The following is an 18,399-nucleotide window of genomic DNA, read 5'->3' as shown; positions in this document are numbered from 1 at the left end:
TGCTACAGGGGGGAAGAAAGACCTAGAGATTAAAGACCTATGTATGGATGCTTTAGAGGAGAATGTGTATTCTCATATTTTTCCTCTTCCCAAAATAGTAGCATGCTGGAACTCCCCAAAAAGAAACAGATTAATTATAAAGTCACTGTCATTTCCTCTTGTGGCCCTAACAGAGTAGAACAAGGCATTATGCAGAGAGGAAGGGGCTATAAACATGTCTGTCTTCTAGCAAAAGGTTCAAAGAGGCTTCGTGAGTCACCAAGTGTAGTCTAGCATTGTTGCAGTCAATTGCAGCAGGTATTTTCCTTCATTAACTTATGCATTAAGTTTCCTTCATTAACTTTTTCCTTCGTGCCTTCCTTGTGATTTAATGATGTTTAGAGTCTTTCTTGACCCTCTCTTTACTGATTGGGGTGTTCGAAGATTTTTACTTTCCAAAGCGTGCTCACTGTTGGTTTAAAACCATTTATTCTTCTGCCTTTACTGTCCTTTAGTCTAAATGTGTGGTCTATTTCATGTTTTCTTAAAAGGCATTCTTCTAAATAAGAAAAGGAAACACTGATACCAGAAATCCTATACTGAGTGTTTTGAAATTCCAAGTCCTTCTCTGCCTTAGATAACCCATTAGTTACATCCTCTGTCAGTCAGTGTGATGTTAGCTGAAGCAGCAAATGATAACCCTCCCAGCTGTAGAGGAAAGATAAAATTTACTATCCTGTTGTGAGTGGCCATGCTCGTGAGCTGCCCTTCCCAGCCACTGACATAGATCTGCAGCTGTTGGTGGCAGGTTAGCAAGGAAGCAGAAGACAGCAGGGGGATGATCATGTGCATGATAGTTGCAAATAGCAAGCTTCACAAACCATTGTTTTCACTTTCGCACACTCTTAAAACTTCTTCGGAATGTAGCAGTCAAGATGTAAGTCAAGGTGAAGAAATAGAGAAAACAGCTACAGCTTACAGCAGATGGATCATTTCTGCCTTGGGGTGGCAGTTTTTGGGGAATGAAGAAGTTGGCCTGTCTGCTCTCTGGATCCTTTGTGAGTAGCAAAGTTCAAACAGACTTTGCCTTGACTTCTCTCTTTGAATATCAGAAATGTGCAGATGGCACGAGGCCAGTATAAATAAATTGCACCTGACTCTGTAAGTGCCTCTTTGTGCTTTTACAAAGTGGGGTAATACCAACAGCCAGCATTACAAGCTGAATGGGCAGTATTTCCAATATAAATGTTTCTTGACCTCATGAGTCTCCTCTGGGGAAGGAGGAGGGAGAGCATTAAAGAGGGCAGAGAGGGACAGGGAAGAGGTCTGTGTCAATTGCCAAGTCCTGCTGGGAAGCACAGTGGAAGCTGGTATTACTCAGTCTCCAGAAGAAATCACTGAAGATTCTAGTTTCTTTTTGAAATGAATGTAGACAACCTGACAAATTGATAAAATCCCTTAATTCCCAAAGGAAATCTTGCCTCTTAGCGTAGTGGTAACAGTCAATCTTTGTACAATATTGTTTCAGAAAGACCTGTGTGACTTGTAACCAGCTCTGTTTTGAGCAAGGTGAAGTTAGGTTCATGAAAGGCTCTTTCCTTTGGGAAGCAAAAAAGCTACATTTGATGATGTTTAAAAGTGCTGGACATGATTTGTTGAACTATAGGCATTCCAGGGATAGCCTCGTCACTTTTCCACCAATTTACAGAAAGACCACAATAGGTTCAATTGCTTCTCATCTCTACCTCATGAGGGCATCACATATTGCCTTGTGTTCTCCTTCTTGTCTGGTAAAAGCTGAACCCTCTCTAAAGCATCTCACTGTCTTCCTAATGAAGACTTTCAGAAGTACCATGCAGCAGGTTGACTATATTCCAGAAGATGTGAGCTTGCAGTTGGGAGATGAGAGGGTGAAGTACTGTAACAAACATATATCTTATTTGAGTCAATTTATTCATTAATTCGTGAACTGCTGATCAGCTGTTTTTTTTAAATGTGGAAATGATGAACCAAGTAATCTCTTGAAAAGCTGTTTTTTCCAGCTACTTAAATGATTTTTAAAGCAATGCATGATAAGGAGAGTAGCAAAAATACTCTGAGCATAGCAACTATGACTTAGCACTGCTATCTTTGGGTAAGTCTACCTCACTGAGGAGGTCTGCTGAAGCAAAGCCTTTCCTCCTCAGGGATTAAGCAGGTTTTAAAATGAATATGTGTGTCAAGTCATTGATGGTGTACCCCCAAAGGGAAGCTGGGAAGTTCCACTTTGTCTACTAGCTCTTGTAAAGTCACCAGTTTAATTATCATGTGTTAAACTAATTCATAACCTGGATTTCCCTGCGTGACTCTTACTGTGAAGGTAGTCTATGAAAATTACTGTAGCATAGTGCTCTTAAAGTTTTCTAAAAAAACCAAAATAACTGTTCAAATCTCAGCCTTAACTGTTTTTTTTCTAACTAACGAGCTTTATTCTGTCTCACAGTGCCACAGAGCATGATCTAGGAACCTCCTTTCTTTGAATTCTTAGGTCTGACCCCTTTGAGAAGAAGCCCCTCTCCCACCACAGGAAATACAAGTCTGCCCCTGTTCAGGTGAATTGTTTCTAGGAAGTGTGGAGAGCTTCCTAGCTAGTATTAGCATTTTCGTTTGGCTTCAGACAGGTAGCCTTGCAAAGCACACAACTGCTTCTTCAAAAAGTGCTGTGTAACTGTCAAAATGCTTGCTTCTGGAGACTGGTGTTCTTGGGACACAGTTATCCCACTGAAATCTTCTGCTATGTGCCATTCTCATACTGGCCCAGTTCTGCATGTTGATCATTCAGAGCTGGCCAAGTTTTTGTTTCTTTGCCTTGGATAAATCCTGTTTGTCAGGAGTGGCTCAGGGATGTCTAGAGATATAATTTATGTCTGTTTTGGTGTCCTAAACATGGAGGACAGTCCTTGTTTCCCTGTATAGACAACAGGCAGTTGAGAAACTTCCATCACAATGGATATATGGAAGTTAGTATAACAAAGAACAGGAAAAGGTATTCTGTGCGCATCTGAATTTTTTTCTTTCCTTTAGTAATAACATCCATTATCTGGTCTACCAGGGACAAACAGATCATCCAGACTAAGTATGTGAAAACTAGCACAAGAGAATATATCGTGCTTTACAGTAAGAGAAGTTTGTTGTATTCTTTCTCAAATTATACTTGATGCAATCTGTAGTTAGGAGAGTGTATTAGGATCATGTCTTGCAGTGGGAGTGCTTGGTGGAGAGGCAGAGCTGGGAATCGAGGCTTTCCCTGGCTGCTGACTGATAAATCCGTTCTGCCTCAAATTGTGAGCTGGCAGAAGTAGACACTGTAGCAGATCTGGGGCTTTTATAGAGGGAACTTTTCAGGAAAGCATTCCTGTGTTGTTCTGAGTAGCTTGTATTTTGGAACTTTTTAAGTTAGATCTGTGAAATGGCACAGAAAACAAACAAAAAAACCCCAAAACCCCAGAAGGGAATGGAAATAAACTTAAGTACTTACACTTACTGCAGTCTCTCAACAGGTTGTTGTGGTTTAGGAATGGTATTCCTTAATTTAGTGTTCCCCCTGAAGCACTCCAAACCATGTGCTGCTTGCTCAATCCCCCTTCCTCCTGCTGTGAGCTGGAGCAGAAAATTGGAGGCACAAAGGTAAAGATCACTGGTTGAGATGAGAACAGTTTACTGGATACAGCAATGGAATATGAAGAACAAAGAGTAGCAGCTATGCTCTCAGCGACAGAAGGAACTGCCAATACCCAACTGCCATGCTTACCCTAACTGAAAGAGAGCCCTTCCCCCCATCCCCAGAAAATGATGTGAGGTGGTTAGAAACAGGACATCATCCACCCCTCATTCAGTACAATCTACGTCATGCCCAAATCCTACACCTTATAACTATACTATATATATATATATATATATATATTCCAGCATGTCTGGCACAGCAGCGCTCAGTGGTGGTGCAACTTCATTCAGGCCATGATAGAGCACTGTCAGTCTCCACTATCCAGTGGACTGGACTTATGCTGACTCTATAGGACTATTAAAGGGTAAGTGAGTCTTGCTGACCACTCCCTGACTCTCCAGTTCATGAATCATCTCATGGATGGGGGTCACGGAGTCCCGGTTAGTGCGGTATTGCACTGTTGTGGTAGCGCTTGGTACTTTGTTGTTCTTCGACCCTCAGCAGTCCTACAGTGGAAGGGTCATCTGAGAGATCAGGCAAGGTACTCAGCTGTCTAATTTCTTCTGTCTCCACAGCAGCTATCCCAAAAGCCCAATGGTGCCCTTAGATTACCACAGAGGTAATCTATGCCAAGGATACATAGGACCTCTGGCCAGTCTGGGGGTTTTTTGCCAATCATTCCCAGTCAAGCTCACTTCAGCTTCCAGTACAGTCAACTGTTGTGATTCCCCATCACCCCAGAAATAGAGATGATTCTGCTCCTACATATCTTGCTTGCTTGTTTTTGTTGCCTTGGTAACTGATTTTTTTGTTTACAGGTTAGTATTGCTTGCCCAGAAAGGATGGAGCCAATCACAAAGGTGTCTCACATTCCACCAAGTCGATGGGCTCTAGTGTGTAGTTTATGCAAACTGAAAACTGGTGCTTGCATTCAGGTACGTACTTGTCCTGTAGTGACTCTGCAGGGTAAGTCTGTGTCAGAAGGGCAATTTTTGTATTGCATTTTGTTCTTCCAGTGTTCAGAGGTGCTTTACAATGCAGATGACCACTGAGTAGATATCTACTTCTTCATAGCTCTTTTCTATCAAATTAGTTGACTAGCACAGAGATTTAGGAATTAGCCTGGATTGCCTTCCTTTCAATAAGGCTGAGATGTCTAAGAACCACTACTGTGTGCATCAGAGATGGACAGAAAACTCCTTCTGTTGAACACTTTGTGAACAAGAAAATACTAAATTGGGTGAAGCCAACTTCAAAGGTATCAACAGATATTTTTAAAAAGACTGTGCTGAAAATAGGTTTTTGTAGGGATGGACTTTCATGTAATTAAGATAATTATGTCCTTCTTTTCTGGTTTGTTGTTTTTCTGTTAGTAACTGAGGTCTTTTGTTTTATTTTGTCTGCAGTGTTCCGTGAAAAGCTGCATCACTGCCTTTCATGTCACCTGTGCCTTTGAGCATAGCTTAGAAATGAAGACTATCCTGGATGATGGGGATGAGGTCAAGTTCAAGTCATATTGTCTAAAGCACAGCAAGAACAAACAGAATTCGCTGCCTGATGTTGAGGAGCACCCCAAGAGCGTGTCAGAGCAGAAGCAAACAGAGAGCGAGAAAACGAGTTTACGAGCCCAAAAACTCAGAGAGCTGGAAGAAGAATTTTACTCATTAGTTAAAGTGGAGGATGTTGCAGCAGAGCTGGGCCTTCCTAAACTTGCTGTAGATTTCATCTACAATTACTGGAAATTAAAGCGAAAAAGTAACTTTAACAAACCATTGTTTCCTCCCAAGGAGGACGAAGAAAATGGCTTGGTGCAGCCAAAAGAAGATAGCATTCATACTCGCATGAGGATGTTCATGCATTTGAGGCAGGACCTAGAGAGGGTAAGAATTTAACTGGTAAAGTTTTGAAAAACTATTTGCAGGTGAGCAAGGTCTTTGTGGATGAAAGTGGGAGCGGGGAAAGCAAAGGGAGATGATTTTAAAAATAACTATTTAAAAGATTAAAAAAAAAGGTAAGGCTTTCAACTTCAATCTTTTGATATGCTGCACTGCCTGCTGCAGACTTTCAGAAGTTGTCCTCTCTCAGTCCAGTGAGAGATTCAGTGCTTCCTGACTTGCTTAGAGGTTATTCCTTTATGTATTTTAAGATGCATGTTTCTGTGCACAATGTACATATTTGGTAATTGACTCTCTGGTTTCAACTTGAATTGTGTAAATGTTTAAAAAAAATGAGGTTTTTCAGCATTTGCCTGCATGGTTTGGAGTCAAGTAGGTGATATCCTAGGTGCTTAAATTCCATGGGGACTTTTTGGCTCCACACATGCAGAAGCAGAATGCTGGGCCTGTACTCATACCACTTCCCATGACATCTGATTCAGGAGTCTTAGTCACATCTCTTCCTCTGGTGTCAGGTTGTCCCAGGTAGCAGGCAGACTGAGTAACTCATTGCCCTCTAGACCTAGATGTTCTCACTGCATGTAGCTGCCTTAGGTCCTAGAGTGAATTAGCGGTCTTAACATAACCCTCTGTGTCTGCCACTGCTCGTGGCTTTACTGAAAAGGAGGTAAAGGAAATTATTTTTCATCAGTAGCTAGCTGGGCTCTTACCAGATTGCCAGCTAGATAGTAGTTTGGAAAAAAAGGAATCCATCAGCAAAAATCAGAGCAGGGATTATTTGGAAGGTGTACAGAGTGCATTTTTCTGGCAGCTGATGGAGGAGGAAGCCAGACTTGTTACCACTTGGAGGCTGCCAATTAGGTTGGCCTGTTGGGTAGTGGTCAGCTGCAGTTTTCAAGTGCTTAGAGATAGGTAGGAAATGTAAAAAATAAAATAGATGTGCTAAATTTGATGAGAAGAGGGGTAGCAAAAGCAGGAGAGAGGTAATAGTGTTGTAAGAAAAAGGGGAAACAGTATTGGGGAGAGAACAACATGAAAATACAGGGAGATGAGTGTTGGAGCCAAGATTTGTACTTGTCAGTGTAACTGTTGTCTTGAATCTAGTCATAATCAATCTCAGATCTTTTTCAGGACTACTTTGGATATGGAACCTTATTTTAAAAAAGAATTAAAACCCGTGCTTCAGATGGAGGGTTGGTATTTTGGGGTGGGTTGTTTTTTGTTTTTCAAGAGACCATTTCAGGCTTTTGTTTGATAAATGTTTGCTTTGCATCAAATTTTGTTGAAATTGATGTACTTATGGAGGTGATTCACATTTTGAAATGCCTGTCTCAAAGTTTTTGAACTTCCCATGCTATAAGATTTTCTACTCTGTTTTATTTTGGGATAAATATAAATTTGGGGATCTTGGAATTTTGTTTTGGGGTGGAGAGGTACCAGTTTTGAACAGGTGGAACTGAATGCTGGGTAAGGTACATTTGACAGATACCTTTGAACCAACCCCTACACTGTTTCTCTGTTTTGAAAGGACTTTTAGGTGTTTATCAAGAATTTTCAGTGCCTCTTCCTATTCTGATTACATTAGGTGAAAATGTTGCTATTAACTCAAACAAATAGAAAAAGTAGAATTACGTGGAACTGAATCACAGAATGGTTTGGGTTGGAAGGGACCTTGAAGACCATTTAGTTCCAACCCCCTGCCTTGGGCAGGGATACCTTCCACTAGACCAGGTTGCTCAAAGCCACATCCAGTCTTGACCACTTCCAGAGATGAGGCTCCCACAACTTCTCTGGGCAAGCTGTTCCAGTGCCTCACCATGTTCACTGTAAAAAATGTCTTCCTTATGCCCAATCTAAACCTACTTTCCTTCAGTTTAAAAGCATTGCCCCTTTCTCTGTCACTACAGAATCTGGTTTCTCTTTCTTATAATCCCTTTTCATATATTGAAAAGCTGCAGTAAGGTCTCCCCAGAGCCTTCTCTTCTCCAGGCTTAACAACCCCAACTCTCTCAGTCTTCAGAAGAGAGAAGTTCCAGCCCTCTAACTATTTTTGTGGCCCTCCTCTGGACCTGCTCCAACAGGTCCGTGTCTTGTGCTGGAAATGCCAGAGCTGGATGCAGGGCTACGGATGGAGTGTCACCAGAGCAGAGCAGAGGGGCAGAATCACCTCCCTTGACCTTCTCCCATGCTGCTTTTGCTGTAGTTCTGAGCTGCAAGTGCACATTGATGGGTCCTGTCCAATTTTTTACTGACCATTGTCCCCCAGGTCTTTCTCCTCAGGGCTGCTCCCTATCCATTCATCCCCCAGCCCACACTGATCCTGGGTATTGTCCTGACCCAGAAACAGGACCTTGCGTTTGGCCTTGTTGAACCTTATGAGTCAATTCAATGGAGTCCAAAAAGAAACTGTTAAATGGGTCAGCCAAAATGAAAATATGTTCTGTTGTCTTGTGAAATGTATTCAAGGCATACATTGAATTGACAATTAAAAAAAAAAAAAAAGGATTTTTTTTCAAAATTGATAGTTATGTATGTTCAGTAATATCCACAAGAACTTTGCCAAGGGATTTTGCACATACTCTTGTTTTGATTCTGTTTATGATACACTTTTTAAATTATGTCAGGGTTTATTTTCTTATTGCCTATTAAGTCTCCTGTTATTCCTCCGTAGGTAAGAAATCTCTGCTACATGGTAAGCAGGAGAGAGAAACTGAAGTTGTCCCACAGTAAAGTACATGAACAGGTCTTCAATTTGCAAGTCCAACTCATTAATCAGGAAATCGCTGCAGGTAATCATATAAATGTAAAATATTTACAAATTCTGCATGTATTTAAACTAAAACAGTGTGTTCTCTGTGTGTTCCTGCTTAGTGTTTTTAACACATAAAACTGCCTTGAAAAACTTTCTTCAAGTACAAAATCAATGGAAGTAACAACACACAGAGAACTCTTCAATCTCTTAAAATATTTACTTGAATATTTCTTTATTTTATGGCTGTTCACAGTATATGCCTATTGCTTATTAATCACTGTGGTATCCAGATAGCAGAAAGGAACTGGTGATGATCTCTTAGGTTTTTGCTTCCTTGGGCTGCTGGTCTATGGCACTGGTTCCCCACAGCAAGCTCTGCACTTGGTTCTCCAGCTGAGAAAGCTTTTTTTTCTTGCTGTCAGAAGTTGTTTCCTTCAGGCAAGAGAGAAGAGTGACTGATAGGAATCACTGCTGCTCTCGTGGTGCCTCACGAGCAGCACAAAGAGGCATTTCTTAGCTTACCATCTGCAGTTGCTCTCCTTCCTTCAAAAAGAGTTTAAGTACTCTTGTTATTAATAGTGACTAGTAACTGTTTAAGAATGCTGAGGTGCCAAACCCCATTCTGCCCTTCACTTCTATAGCAACTTTTTGAAATAAGGAGCACATTTTGAAAGAGGAGAGTATGCATTACAGTGTAATTACTGTGGGATTTTTAGTAGGGAGGGCAGCTATTTTTCTATGCCAAGTTAAGATCTCTCTGGTCTGTCAAAAAACATTGTATTTTTAATGACTAGTTTAGGATGAAGTCTTTGTGCTTTTTTTCTCTACCCCTGAAACATGGATAGGTTTCATTAATACTGATAAGATAGTTTTTTTGACCTGTTTTAAATAAGACTAGTATGCTGTGGAAGCAGCAGTACTCTGAAGCACTTCGATTTTGTGTTAATGTATTTTAGTAGAAATATCTACTAAATTTATTTTATGTCTTTACAAACACAAGTGATTTTTTAACGATTATTAGAAAAGCTTGATAACTACTTTCCAATGGGTGCCACATGTGTATAATATCATAACGACTAATATATTGGGGTGAAAAGACTTTTCAAGCATAGAGAATTTTATAATACAAAGCAGAGAGTTGAACTCAATCCAAATTCTGTTTGAAGTATCGTTTTTTGTTCATCCAAAACTGAATATGAACCTTTTTTACAGCTTTGTTGGAACTACTTCAGTCATATCTCAAAACTAGTTCAATTCACTGGCTGAAAGCCCTGTAAAAAGGGCACGTTGTTGTTTTTAATGGAAATGCTTAAATGCTTACCTGAATTCCAAAGTGGTGGTTAATTTGGTACAGTTTTCGTTATCCCAGCTTCTCTTTAATGTCCTAAAATCATTTCACACTAATTGTTTGCAAATGCTTCTTACTGTTGCATGACCTTATAATGGACTATAAAACTTGTTATGGATAAAAAACCAAATTACCCATTTTAAAAATGACTTTTTTTTTTCCCTGCTCCCTCATCTCTTTCTCCTGTAGGCCATACCCTGACAAGTGCACTAGAGAACACACTGTTCTATCCACCTCCCAGGATCACCCTAAAGTTAAAAATGCCCAAATCAGCATTAGGAGATTGCAAAAATAACTCGCTGAAGCCTGGCAACAGACCGCTTTCTCCTGAAAACAACAGTACTGTTTACAGCAAACGGAGTGTGCCGATGTCAAAGGAATCATTTGAAATTAAAGCAAAATCTTACACCAGGTATCAGCACGACAGCAGAAGTAATGGGTTGCTGGCAGGGATCGGCAAGCCTCGGAGTGAGGCAAAGGATTCTGGCCCCACGCAGATGATGGAGTTTCACCGGAGTCAGCCATCCGGGAAGCCTTTAGCGCTCCAGGCTGCTTTGCATGGACAGTCTTCCATTGGGAATGGGCGGGTGCAGCAGGAGAACTCAAGGCTGCTGGCCAAGTCCAATGGTCTGATGGGCAGGGCTGGAGACGTGAGCCAGAGAGACAGCTCCAGCCAGACACCCTATGAACAAGAGTCCATGCTCACAGCTCACTTGGCCAGCCAGAGCGGTTTCAGAAAATCCACCATAGAACATTTTAGCCGGTCCTTTAAAGAGGCTACCAATAGTCTAGTGAGGACCACAGAAGATCTCCGGTGCTGTGAAAAGCCAACAAGAAGACTTGCAACAAAAGATCGCTTGTGGAGCAAGCAGACACTTGAAGGTGCTCCATACCAGGACAACGATGGGTACTGTCCTGACTTAGAGCTGAGTGACTCTGAAGCAGAAAGTGATGAAAACAAAGAGCAAGTGAGGTTAAGACGAAGTAGCTCAGAGAGAGAAAGCCCAAGTAAGGACTTTGGAAGAGATTGTCACAATAGAAACAAAAAGAATATGATTTCTCACAGTTCGGTACAAAGGTGATTAGAAGCCCCCACGGGGTAATTCAGCCTTTATGTAGTCCCGTGTACCAGTGCAAAGCTCGTTATCAAAAGGTTCCAGAAAATATTCTAGGACCTATGTTAGGAAGAGCTGCAGTAGGGGATGGGGGGAGGGGAGAGAAATCAGAGTAGTTTTGTTCAACTGTGAATTGGTTTGCAGTCTTCGCAAGGTTAGCTCAGTTGTCCACAAAGTCATGTGGAAATCGTGTGTTTTACTAGAGGGTAACATCTGGGAGAGCACGAAGTGGTTAATCTTTGCATAAATTCAGGAAACCGCTTCCCCCTTGCCAGCTTATGTGCGAGGCAACGTGTTCGTGTGAAGTCAGTGTTGTGATGGTGGACAGATTTTAAAGAAGTCCTTGCATTGCTCTAATTTGTTGCAAGAGACTGCAAACGGAGACACTGAAACTGCATTCTTACAGCACCTGCAGCATGGCTTTGATCCAGCAATGCACTTGTGGATGTGTTAGGAAGTTAAGCACTTGAAAAGTCCTGCTGGTTTCCCCGGGAACCATTGTGCTCAGATCTCCGAGCATATGCTGGTGTGCTCTGCTGGATCAGGCCCTAAGTGACTACTAAGTGACGATCCCCTTCTGCAGGAGCTTTGAACTGCAGTGGCATTTGCAGGCTCCTTGCAGAGGGTGGAAGCAGGCGTCGCTGGCGCTGCCAAACTTGCTGACCTCTAGACATGCCCCCGTTCCCTGCTTTTGCTGAAGGTTTTGTTTCTCTTCACAATAACTTGCTTATTTTGTAAATATAAAACTTCTAGTACTTCAGTTTTTTTAATCTCTGTACATAGTTGCTTGTTGTGGGATGCACTTGTAAATATTTTACCCAGCTAACAAGTACAGATGGCTAATTTTGTGGATAGTGTTTACAAAAGTAGATGTACTACTTCAAAGAAAAATGCTATTTGACACTTACATTTAGGCAATCACCGGTGATGCCAGGTTCCTCTTGAAACTGAGATTTCATATCCAGAGGTGTTTTTACCTGGTATTTTTAAAGTTGGCTGAATTTGAAATAATTTTGGCTGAATTTTTTTTGCAGGTGCAAATTTTCAACCCTAGTTGCCTGAACACAGGCATAGGAGCCTTCTGGCATCTAGGTCTGTAAAATTTTAGCCAATCAACATTTGGAGTATGAGTTTTTTAATTGCTGAAAATCTACTATTTTATTAAGCTGCTTTTCAACCTCTGGATCAGTTGCTGTTTCCCAGTCTAACACATTTTTGGTGTGTCCTTTAAAATCAGCAATTGTTAAATAGTGACTGAAGTTCAGCCAGTATTGAGGAAGCGAGAAGGGAAGGGAATCACTTTCTGTTTGTTTCAGTGACAGGGGATTTTTCTTTAAATGCAAACTAACTTCTTGTTTTCCAGATGATGTTGTGTTGATCAACCAAGTAACTGCACTGTTTTTCTCTGAAATGCTGTACATTTCATAAATACGCAACATCCTCTGTCCCCACATCCCTGGCTGAAATGGCCCATAGGTTGTATAGGGCATGTCATACAGCTCCTTTCTGTTGAGGGTTCAATTTTGTCTGGAAACAAAAGGTGTTCCCCACCCAGCGTGAAGATGACTATGCAGAATCCAAACAGCAACTTGTTTTTCTTCATGGTTTTAATTTATTGCTTTTAGCTTGGGAAATGGCAACGACATTTTCAGATTTGTTTTAAACTTTGAAATCTCCCTAGTTGCAATAGGACTAGCAGGTCAGGGGCTGGAGGACTCTTCAGTAGTGAAATAATAAAAAAAAGTATACTTGGCAAACCTGCTCTGTTTGCTTCATGCATCTTAATTTTTTTTTTTTACTTTTTGATTTTATGTATATTTGTGTAATTGATCTTTCTAGAGCTGTATCTTCAAATATTTCATTTGGTGTAAATATGCAGTAGCATTTTAGGTTTCCACATATTTTATTTTAATGGGAAATGCTTTGTGTTCTAAGCCATGGGTCATTCAGAAAAAGTAAACAAATATCTATTCATTTGTATTCTGGTTCTGATTCTCTTAGTTCTCCTTCAATATTTATTAGTAATCCTCTCTCACTGGTCTTGAAATTTTACGAAGCTTTTATTGGGAACACTTACCTGGGAGGTCAGCAAAGTGTTCATATTATTTTGTGGCTGGAAGCATATGACAGAAGAGAGGGAAAATGGTGCTTTAGCAAAACTCAGCGTTTCTGCTCTTCTAGGGTTATCAATTCAGTTGTTTCCAGTCTGGGCAATGGTTTTGCTAATTTTTACATGATCTTAATAGACATATGAAGGAGCCCTTGGTTATGTAGTTCTCAAGTATTGTCCCCAAAGTGCATTTGCTAGTTTTTATTGTGCGTTCGGTGGCTAACTGTTTGAAGTATTACCTCTTAACTTTATTTGTCAATTTTTTTTGTGTTTTTGCATTTTGTTTTATATATATAAATATATATATATATTCAATTTTCCAAGATGGACTCGGTCTTTTTCAGATGTCCCCTTTTTACAAGTACTTTTTCATTAAATTATGAAACTGCTAACAATATTTTCATTTGTTGTGATTTATTCAGGGCTTTTCCCTCTGTGTCTGGCAGGTTGTGAAACTCGTCAGTACTGTGTCCATCAGGAGTAAATTATTTCTGCAGATCTGGCAATGCTTTAACAAGTTAAGTATCCAGGAAAACCCTTCCCCTTCAGCATCCCAAAAAAGAGTCGCTGAGCACTAATTTGCTGTGTATAGCAAATAGTGCAAGCCTGGCTTTTGTTTCTGCCTAGCTGAGCAAATGTAGCAGACTATTTGCTGCCCTGGCCTCACTTTTCAATGTATTTGCTTATGCTGTAGTATGGCTGGTTTTCCCTGGTTGGACAAAGTGGGTTATAGAGGAAGAGCTGTAGCCAGGCCTTCTGTCTGATCCCTCTTCTTCCCACAGACGTGCACAGCTAAACACAGCCCGCTATTGCCCTGTATGTGCAAAGGACATCAGTGCAAGCAAGTTCCTGGGTTGATGTTTCATGTCAGTTTAACACCGACTTTTGCTGTAGTTCCCCCTGCTCCCACAGGCTGGTGCTGTGATGTACCTTGCTGTCAGAGAGCTGGTCCCTGTGCTAGAGCAGGGAAGAAGGCAAGAGGAAAGGGAAGGTGGAGAGGAAGGAGTGGGTGTAGCCGCACAACTGATCCGATAGCATCCTTTGTGCTCTGACCGGCTCTGCAACTGGCAGCATCCAAGAGGGATGGGGAATTGGCAGTCTGGGTGTTGCAGGCAGCAGTGACCCTCCCTGCCAGCAGTGGGTCTGGCAGCAACAGAGTGAGTGGAAAGCTGAGCAGCCAACATGCTTGTGGCCTGGTGTACAGGCAGGAGAGACTGAGCAGGTGGCCCTAGGCAGGCTGGGACCGGAGCTGAAGATAGGCTGGGTGAAACGGAGCTCAAGTCCCTCAGCTGAAAAGCAAACAGGAGGTAAAAAAGGGTGGAAAGGCGGTAAAGGTGCAGACAGAAGCGAAGAAAAATCAGCACTAGGAAGAAGCAGTAAGTATCGGAGTGTCAGCTGTTTTTCAGGACCAGGATTTCTTCTTCCCTGAAGGTGATCTTGCAATAAATTCCAGCAACAGACTTCCTTTTTTTTCTTTCTGATTGGTGGCTTCTAATTCCCTGTGTAAATACAGTCTGCTTGTGGCTGGGAAGTGGGAGAGACAGGGCCAAGAAAGGAAATTGGTATACTCATTATTTTGGAAACAGTTGCTGTTGGTTTGTAGAGTCTTTACAAATAGTTGTGGTTACTGGTTGATGGAAACTTGGGCCAAGCACTAACAGGGGCTATGTGGTGATTCCCAGCACCATCATTTCTGCATTTGTGTTTCCGTCCTAAGAGAAATGCTTCTTGGTTATAATTTGCATATGTCATTTGTAGAATGTTTTCTTTGCACCATGAATTCCAAACCGTAGAGGGAGAAATTACAAGTGTTTGGATATTTAACGTAAGCCTGAAACATTCACTTGATTTTGATGTGGCACCGCTGACGACTCGGCCTGGATATACAGGCTGTGCTGCAGACGCATGATGTGTGTCTGATACTGGGAGGGACCGAGCGTTACCAAGTGTTCAAAGCCTGCCTCTGTGAGCTGCAAAGATAATCCAGTGAAACCACTCATTTTGATCGTTGGGAATTTTGATGATCCCAGTGCTTGTAAAGGTTTAGCACTGCAGGGAATTGACACATCTAGTAGGAAAACATGCTTTTGATGTGAATTAAGGAACAAAAGGAAGCTGCTTGCACAACCTGGGAGCTTGGCATGTGAGGGAAAAACACCGGGGAAGGGCAGAGATGGAAAACAATGGAGTGCCTCAATGCAGCTTCTTTAGGAGGAAGTGAAGACTCACAGAATTCTGGGTTCTGGTTTCATGAGAGATGCCATGCTACTGCTGCTTCTGAACCTTGTGCCCGCTTCAGAGCTCAACAGGCTATTACCCCTCCTGGGGTGCAATTCTGCAACATATACCTCTTGCACAGTTGATCCTGGGATAACTGCTGCCAGGCTCTGCTCCTAACCAAGTCAGCACATCTGTAGGGATGTGACAGAAGTGGATTAAAGTGACTGCAAGCACAGCTTTCTGAAAGAAAATGTTACATAGCAGTGGGGGTAAGTTGTTTGAAAATAGCAGATGTGCATGCCTATTTCTGTTAACCCCTCTGCAGATAGCTTGGATAGGTTTGTGACTACATGGTTAAGGAGAAGCAGCCTCAGATATTTGCTCATTAGTTTCCCTGCCTCTGTGCATATAGCTTCCCCATAATCTTTCTTTTTCCAGTAGGCTTCTTTCGTGTGGGACAACCTCCTAGATCCACCTTGCCCTGCCCTTTCTCCGGGACTCTTCTTTTGTTTCAGGCTGGGCAGACCCTCCCTGCCTTCCCATTGCTTTCTCAGCAGCCCTGAAGCCGGGTATCTGCCTCGCCTAGGCTGCCTTATCTGATACATTGTTTTAAATCTCTAGGTAGGCTCCATAATGACACCTTTATGGTTGCTTTTGGCTTAACCATCCTGAAGACATTTTTTCCAGTTTCTGTTGTTTTTCCCCAAGTGCTGCCCCACCCACCCTCACCCCAGCCAGGGAAGAGCACTGGGCAAGGCAGGACACATTAGGGTGGACAAATTAGTGTGCTGAGGAAAGATTTAAAACCTAACAGAGCAACAACATTAAAGGAAGATGCTGTCAGGAAATTTCCTGGTCATCCGAAAGATCTTGAGCCTGTGACACAGACATCAAGATATCACAGAATGGTTTGAATTGGAAAGGACCTTAAGGCTCATCCTGTTCCAATCCCCCTACCATGGACAGGGACACCTTCCACTAGATCAGATTGCTCAAAGCCCCATCCAGCTTGACCTTGAACACTTCCGGGGATGGAGCAGCCACGACTTCTGTGGGCAGCCTGTTCCTGTGTCTCACCATCATCAAGATAAGCCACTCTTTTTATTTTCTGTGGTCTCAGCAACTGCAAGGAGACCACTGGAGTAGTATCTATAAAAAGAAAAGGTGTTATATGCCATTTGGGAAAATGGCTGTGGTTATACCTTTGGAAGTGCAGGCTCTAGTGAGGGATTGAGTCATCAGAGGGGGAAAAACATCCCTTAACTAGCCCACCCACTTTGCCTGAAACCTCAGTATCTGGTTGCATGCCTTTGTAGTTCCATCTCCCTTATCTCAGAAGGGCGGTGCTGAGTAGTTTGGGAGCCCTGTCACTGGCATTTTAGGCTCCATTTGCATCTGGTTGAATAAAGCCTGGCCAAAGTACTTTCCTTCCTTAGAACTGATGGCTCAGCTATTGTTCTGTTGTCTCCTCTCGAATGGAGTAGGGGCATTGTCTTATTCTTTCCTGATTATTCCTTCTAGAACAAGCCAGATGTCTCTCCTGGCTTAAGGAAGTGCAGAGGCCTCAAAGCTGGGTGAGCCAGGTGATGTAAGATACTAATAAGCAAGTTGTAGTTTACACTTGTTAGAAATGGCTAATACATAAACCAGACTTTCCTCAAATTGTCTGGTTTAAATTAAGCTCTGAGCAGTCACCCTAAACCTGCAGTTAATTTGAATATTTCTGATTTGGACTAGGACAACTTGCATGCCTGTAAGCCACAAACACTGAAAGCACTGTTGCTAAATCAGCTACTTGAATGAAAGATGCTGCCTTCCCTGAAGTCCTGGCTCCCTTGCATGGCTTCTGTTGTGACTGTAATTTTGCAGCTGCTGTAGCACAAATCAATGCTCTTTTTTTTTAACCTAAGGCAAGCAAAATGCAAATCCAGGTCACATGGGGTACAGAGTGCAGAAAAGTAAGGCATTAATGAAAAAATATCTTGGCTGTGCTTCACTGAAGAATAGCTTTCTAAAGCTCCCTGTTGCCTGACTGCTCCTGGTGCAGAGCAAAGGCCTGCACAGGCACCGACTGGGAACTCTGAGCTTTGTGAGGTAGCTTCAGGTGGCAGGACCTGGCACTTGTGGGTGCTTCTGTGACAAAGAAGTTGGAGGTGCATGTGTGACAGTGTGAGGGTGTTCATGACAGACTTGAGAGACTGGCTGCACTGGAAGGGGTCATGATGTTTGCTCATAGCACTACATTCTCAAGTAAGAGATGGTTTTTCATGAGCCTCTAGCCAGTATATAAGAAATTATGCTGAAATAAGTCTGCATAATAAACTGTAGTACCGCTGCTGGTTCTGAGAGAAACTGGACTATAAAGGCTAAATACTTCAATACGACTTCATGGTAATTCAGTGCAATCTTTCTTAGGATTCCCTGTTTGAGATTCTGAATTCATTCTGCGTTAACTTATGTGACAGTGGTGTTAGACACATAAATTAGTCAATGGGCACAAGTTTGCTGCTGCCACCTTCTCCCGAGGACACATGTGCAAACAGGAAAAGGGAGTACTTTGGCAAATGTTTGGACTGTTATGAGTGTTTAAATACACAGTTGTGATCATCCAGACTAGTAAACAGTTGAGACTTCTCAGCAGTTTGATTTCTCCTGGACCTACTTGTTGCTTACTAACAAATAAAAACTTGATCTGGACATGCAAGTCAATTCCAAGAACTATACTTGTCTGCAAAGAAGTGCCTGGCAGTGCTAACTCTTGCTTTCCAGCCAACTGATTGCAGTGACTGATTTTGTATTTCTACCTCTGCTCTTGCTTGGCGTTTTTTGGTTTGGCTTGTCCATCCATCTGTCCCCCCCTCAAATGCAGTGTCATCTGCTAGTGGTGAATTCTCATGTGCCTGAATGGATTTAACAGCAGGATTTAACAGGCTTGCACTGAGGTAGTGGCTCTTTGGGCTCCACTGTCCTTGGCTGCACAGTCCCTGCTCTCGGCTGCACCTTGCCCATCTGAAGAGAAGGCTTGACAGACTCCCTGTTCAGAGGCAGCTGTTAAGATACAGACATCTGATATGTGACATTTGCACTTCGTACCAGGCATGGATAAGGCCTAAGCCCTCTCACCTTCCAGCAGGGAGGAGAGGACTAACAGTAGTAAAAAAAAAAAGACTAAAGGTGACAGAAGAAAGAATACTCTAAAGATGAAGAAACAGCAGGATCAAGCTCATAAAAGCAGAGAAGAACAACTGTGACTTTTCAGGAATGAGCATAAGCAAAA

The 18,399-nt window shown here is 42.1% G+C and overlaps 1 protein-coding gene across 6 annotated transcripts in view; it reads left to right on the top strand.

Moving 5' to 3' along the window:
* Positions 1-18,399, top strand: part of LOC135409978 (regucalcin) — an 84,551-nt gene that overhangs the window by 51,948 nt on the left and 14,204 nt on the right. For 4 of the 6 annotated variants that reach the window (XM_064646197.1, XM_064646201.1, XM_064646199.1 and 1 more), the window contains 4 exons: positions 4,501-4,617; positions 5,089-5,562; positions 8,249-8,366; positions 9,867-10,685. In XM_064646197.1, coding sequence (XP_064502267.1) covers positions 4,501-4,617; positions 5,089-5,562; positions 8,249-8,366; positions 9,867-10,685 — 1,528 coding nt within the window. Of the gene's footprint in view, positions 1-4,500; positions 4,618-5,088; positions 5,563-8,248; positions 8,367-9,866; positions 13,300-13,348; positions 14,279-18,399 lie in introns of those variants that run through there. The other 2 variants (XM_064646203.1, XM_064646202.1) reach the window with 2 other exon arrangements.

The sequence above is a fragment of the Pseudopipra pipra genome, chromosome 2 (genome assembly GCF_036250125.1).
Source record: "Pseudopipra pipra isolate bDixPip1 chromosome 2, bDixPip1.hap1, whole genome shotgun sequence".
Lineage (NCBI taxonomy): Eukaryota > Metazoa > Chordata > Aves > Passeriformes > Pipridae > Pseudopipra > Pseudopipra pipra.
Note: the sequence above shows the minus strand (reverse complement) of the source record. Positions and strands in the feature narration are given on the sequence as shown.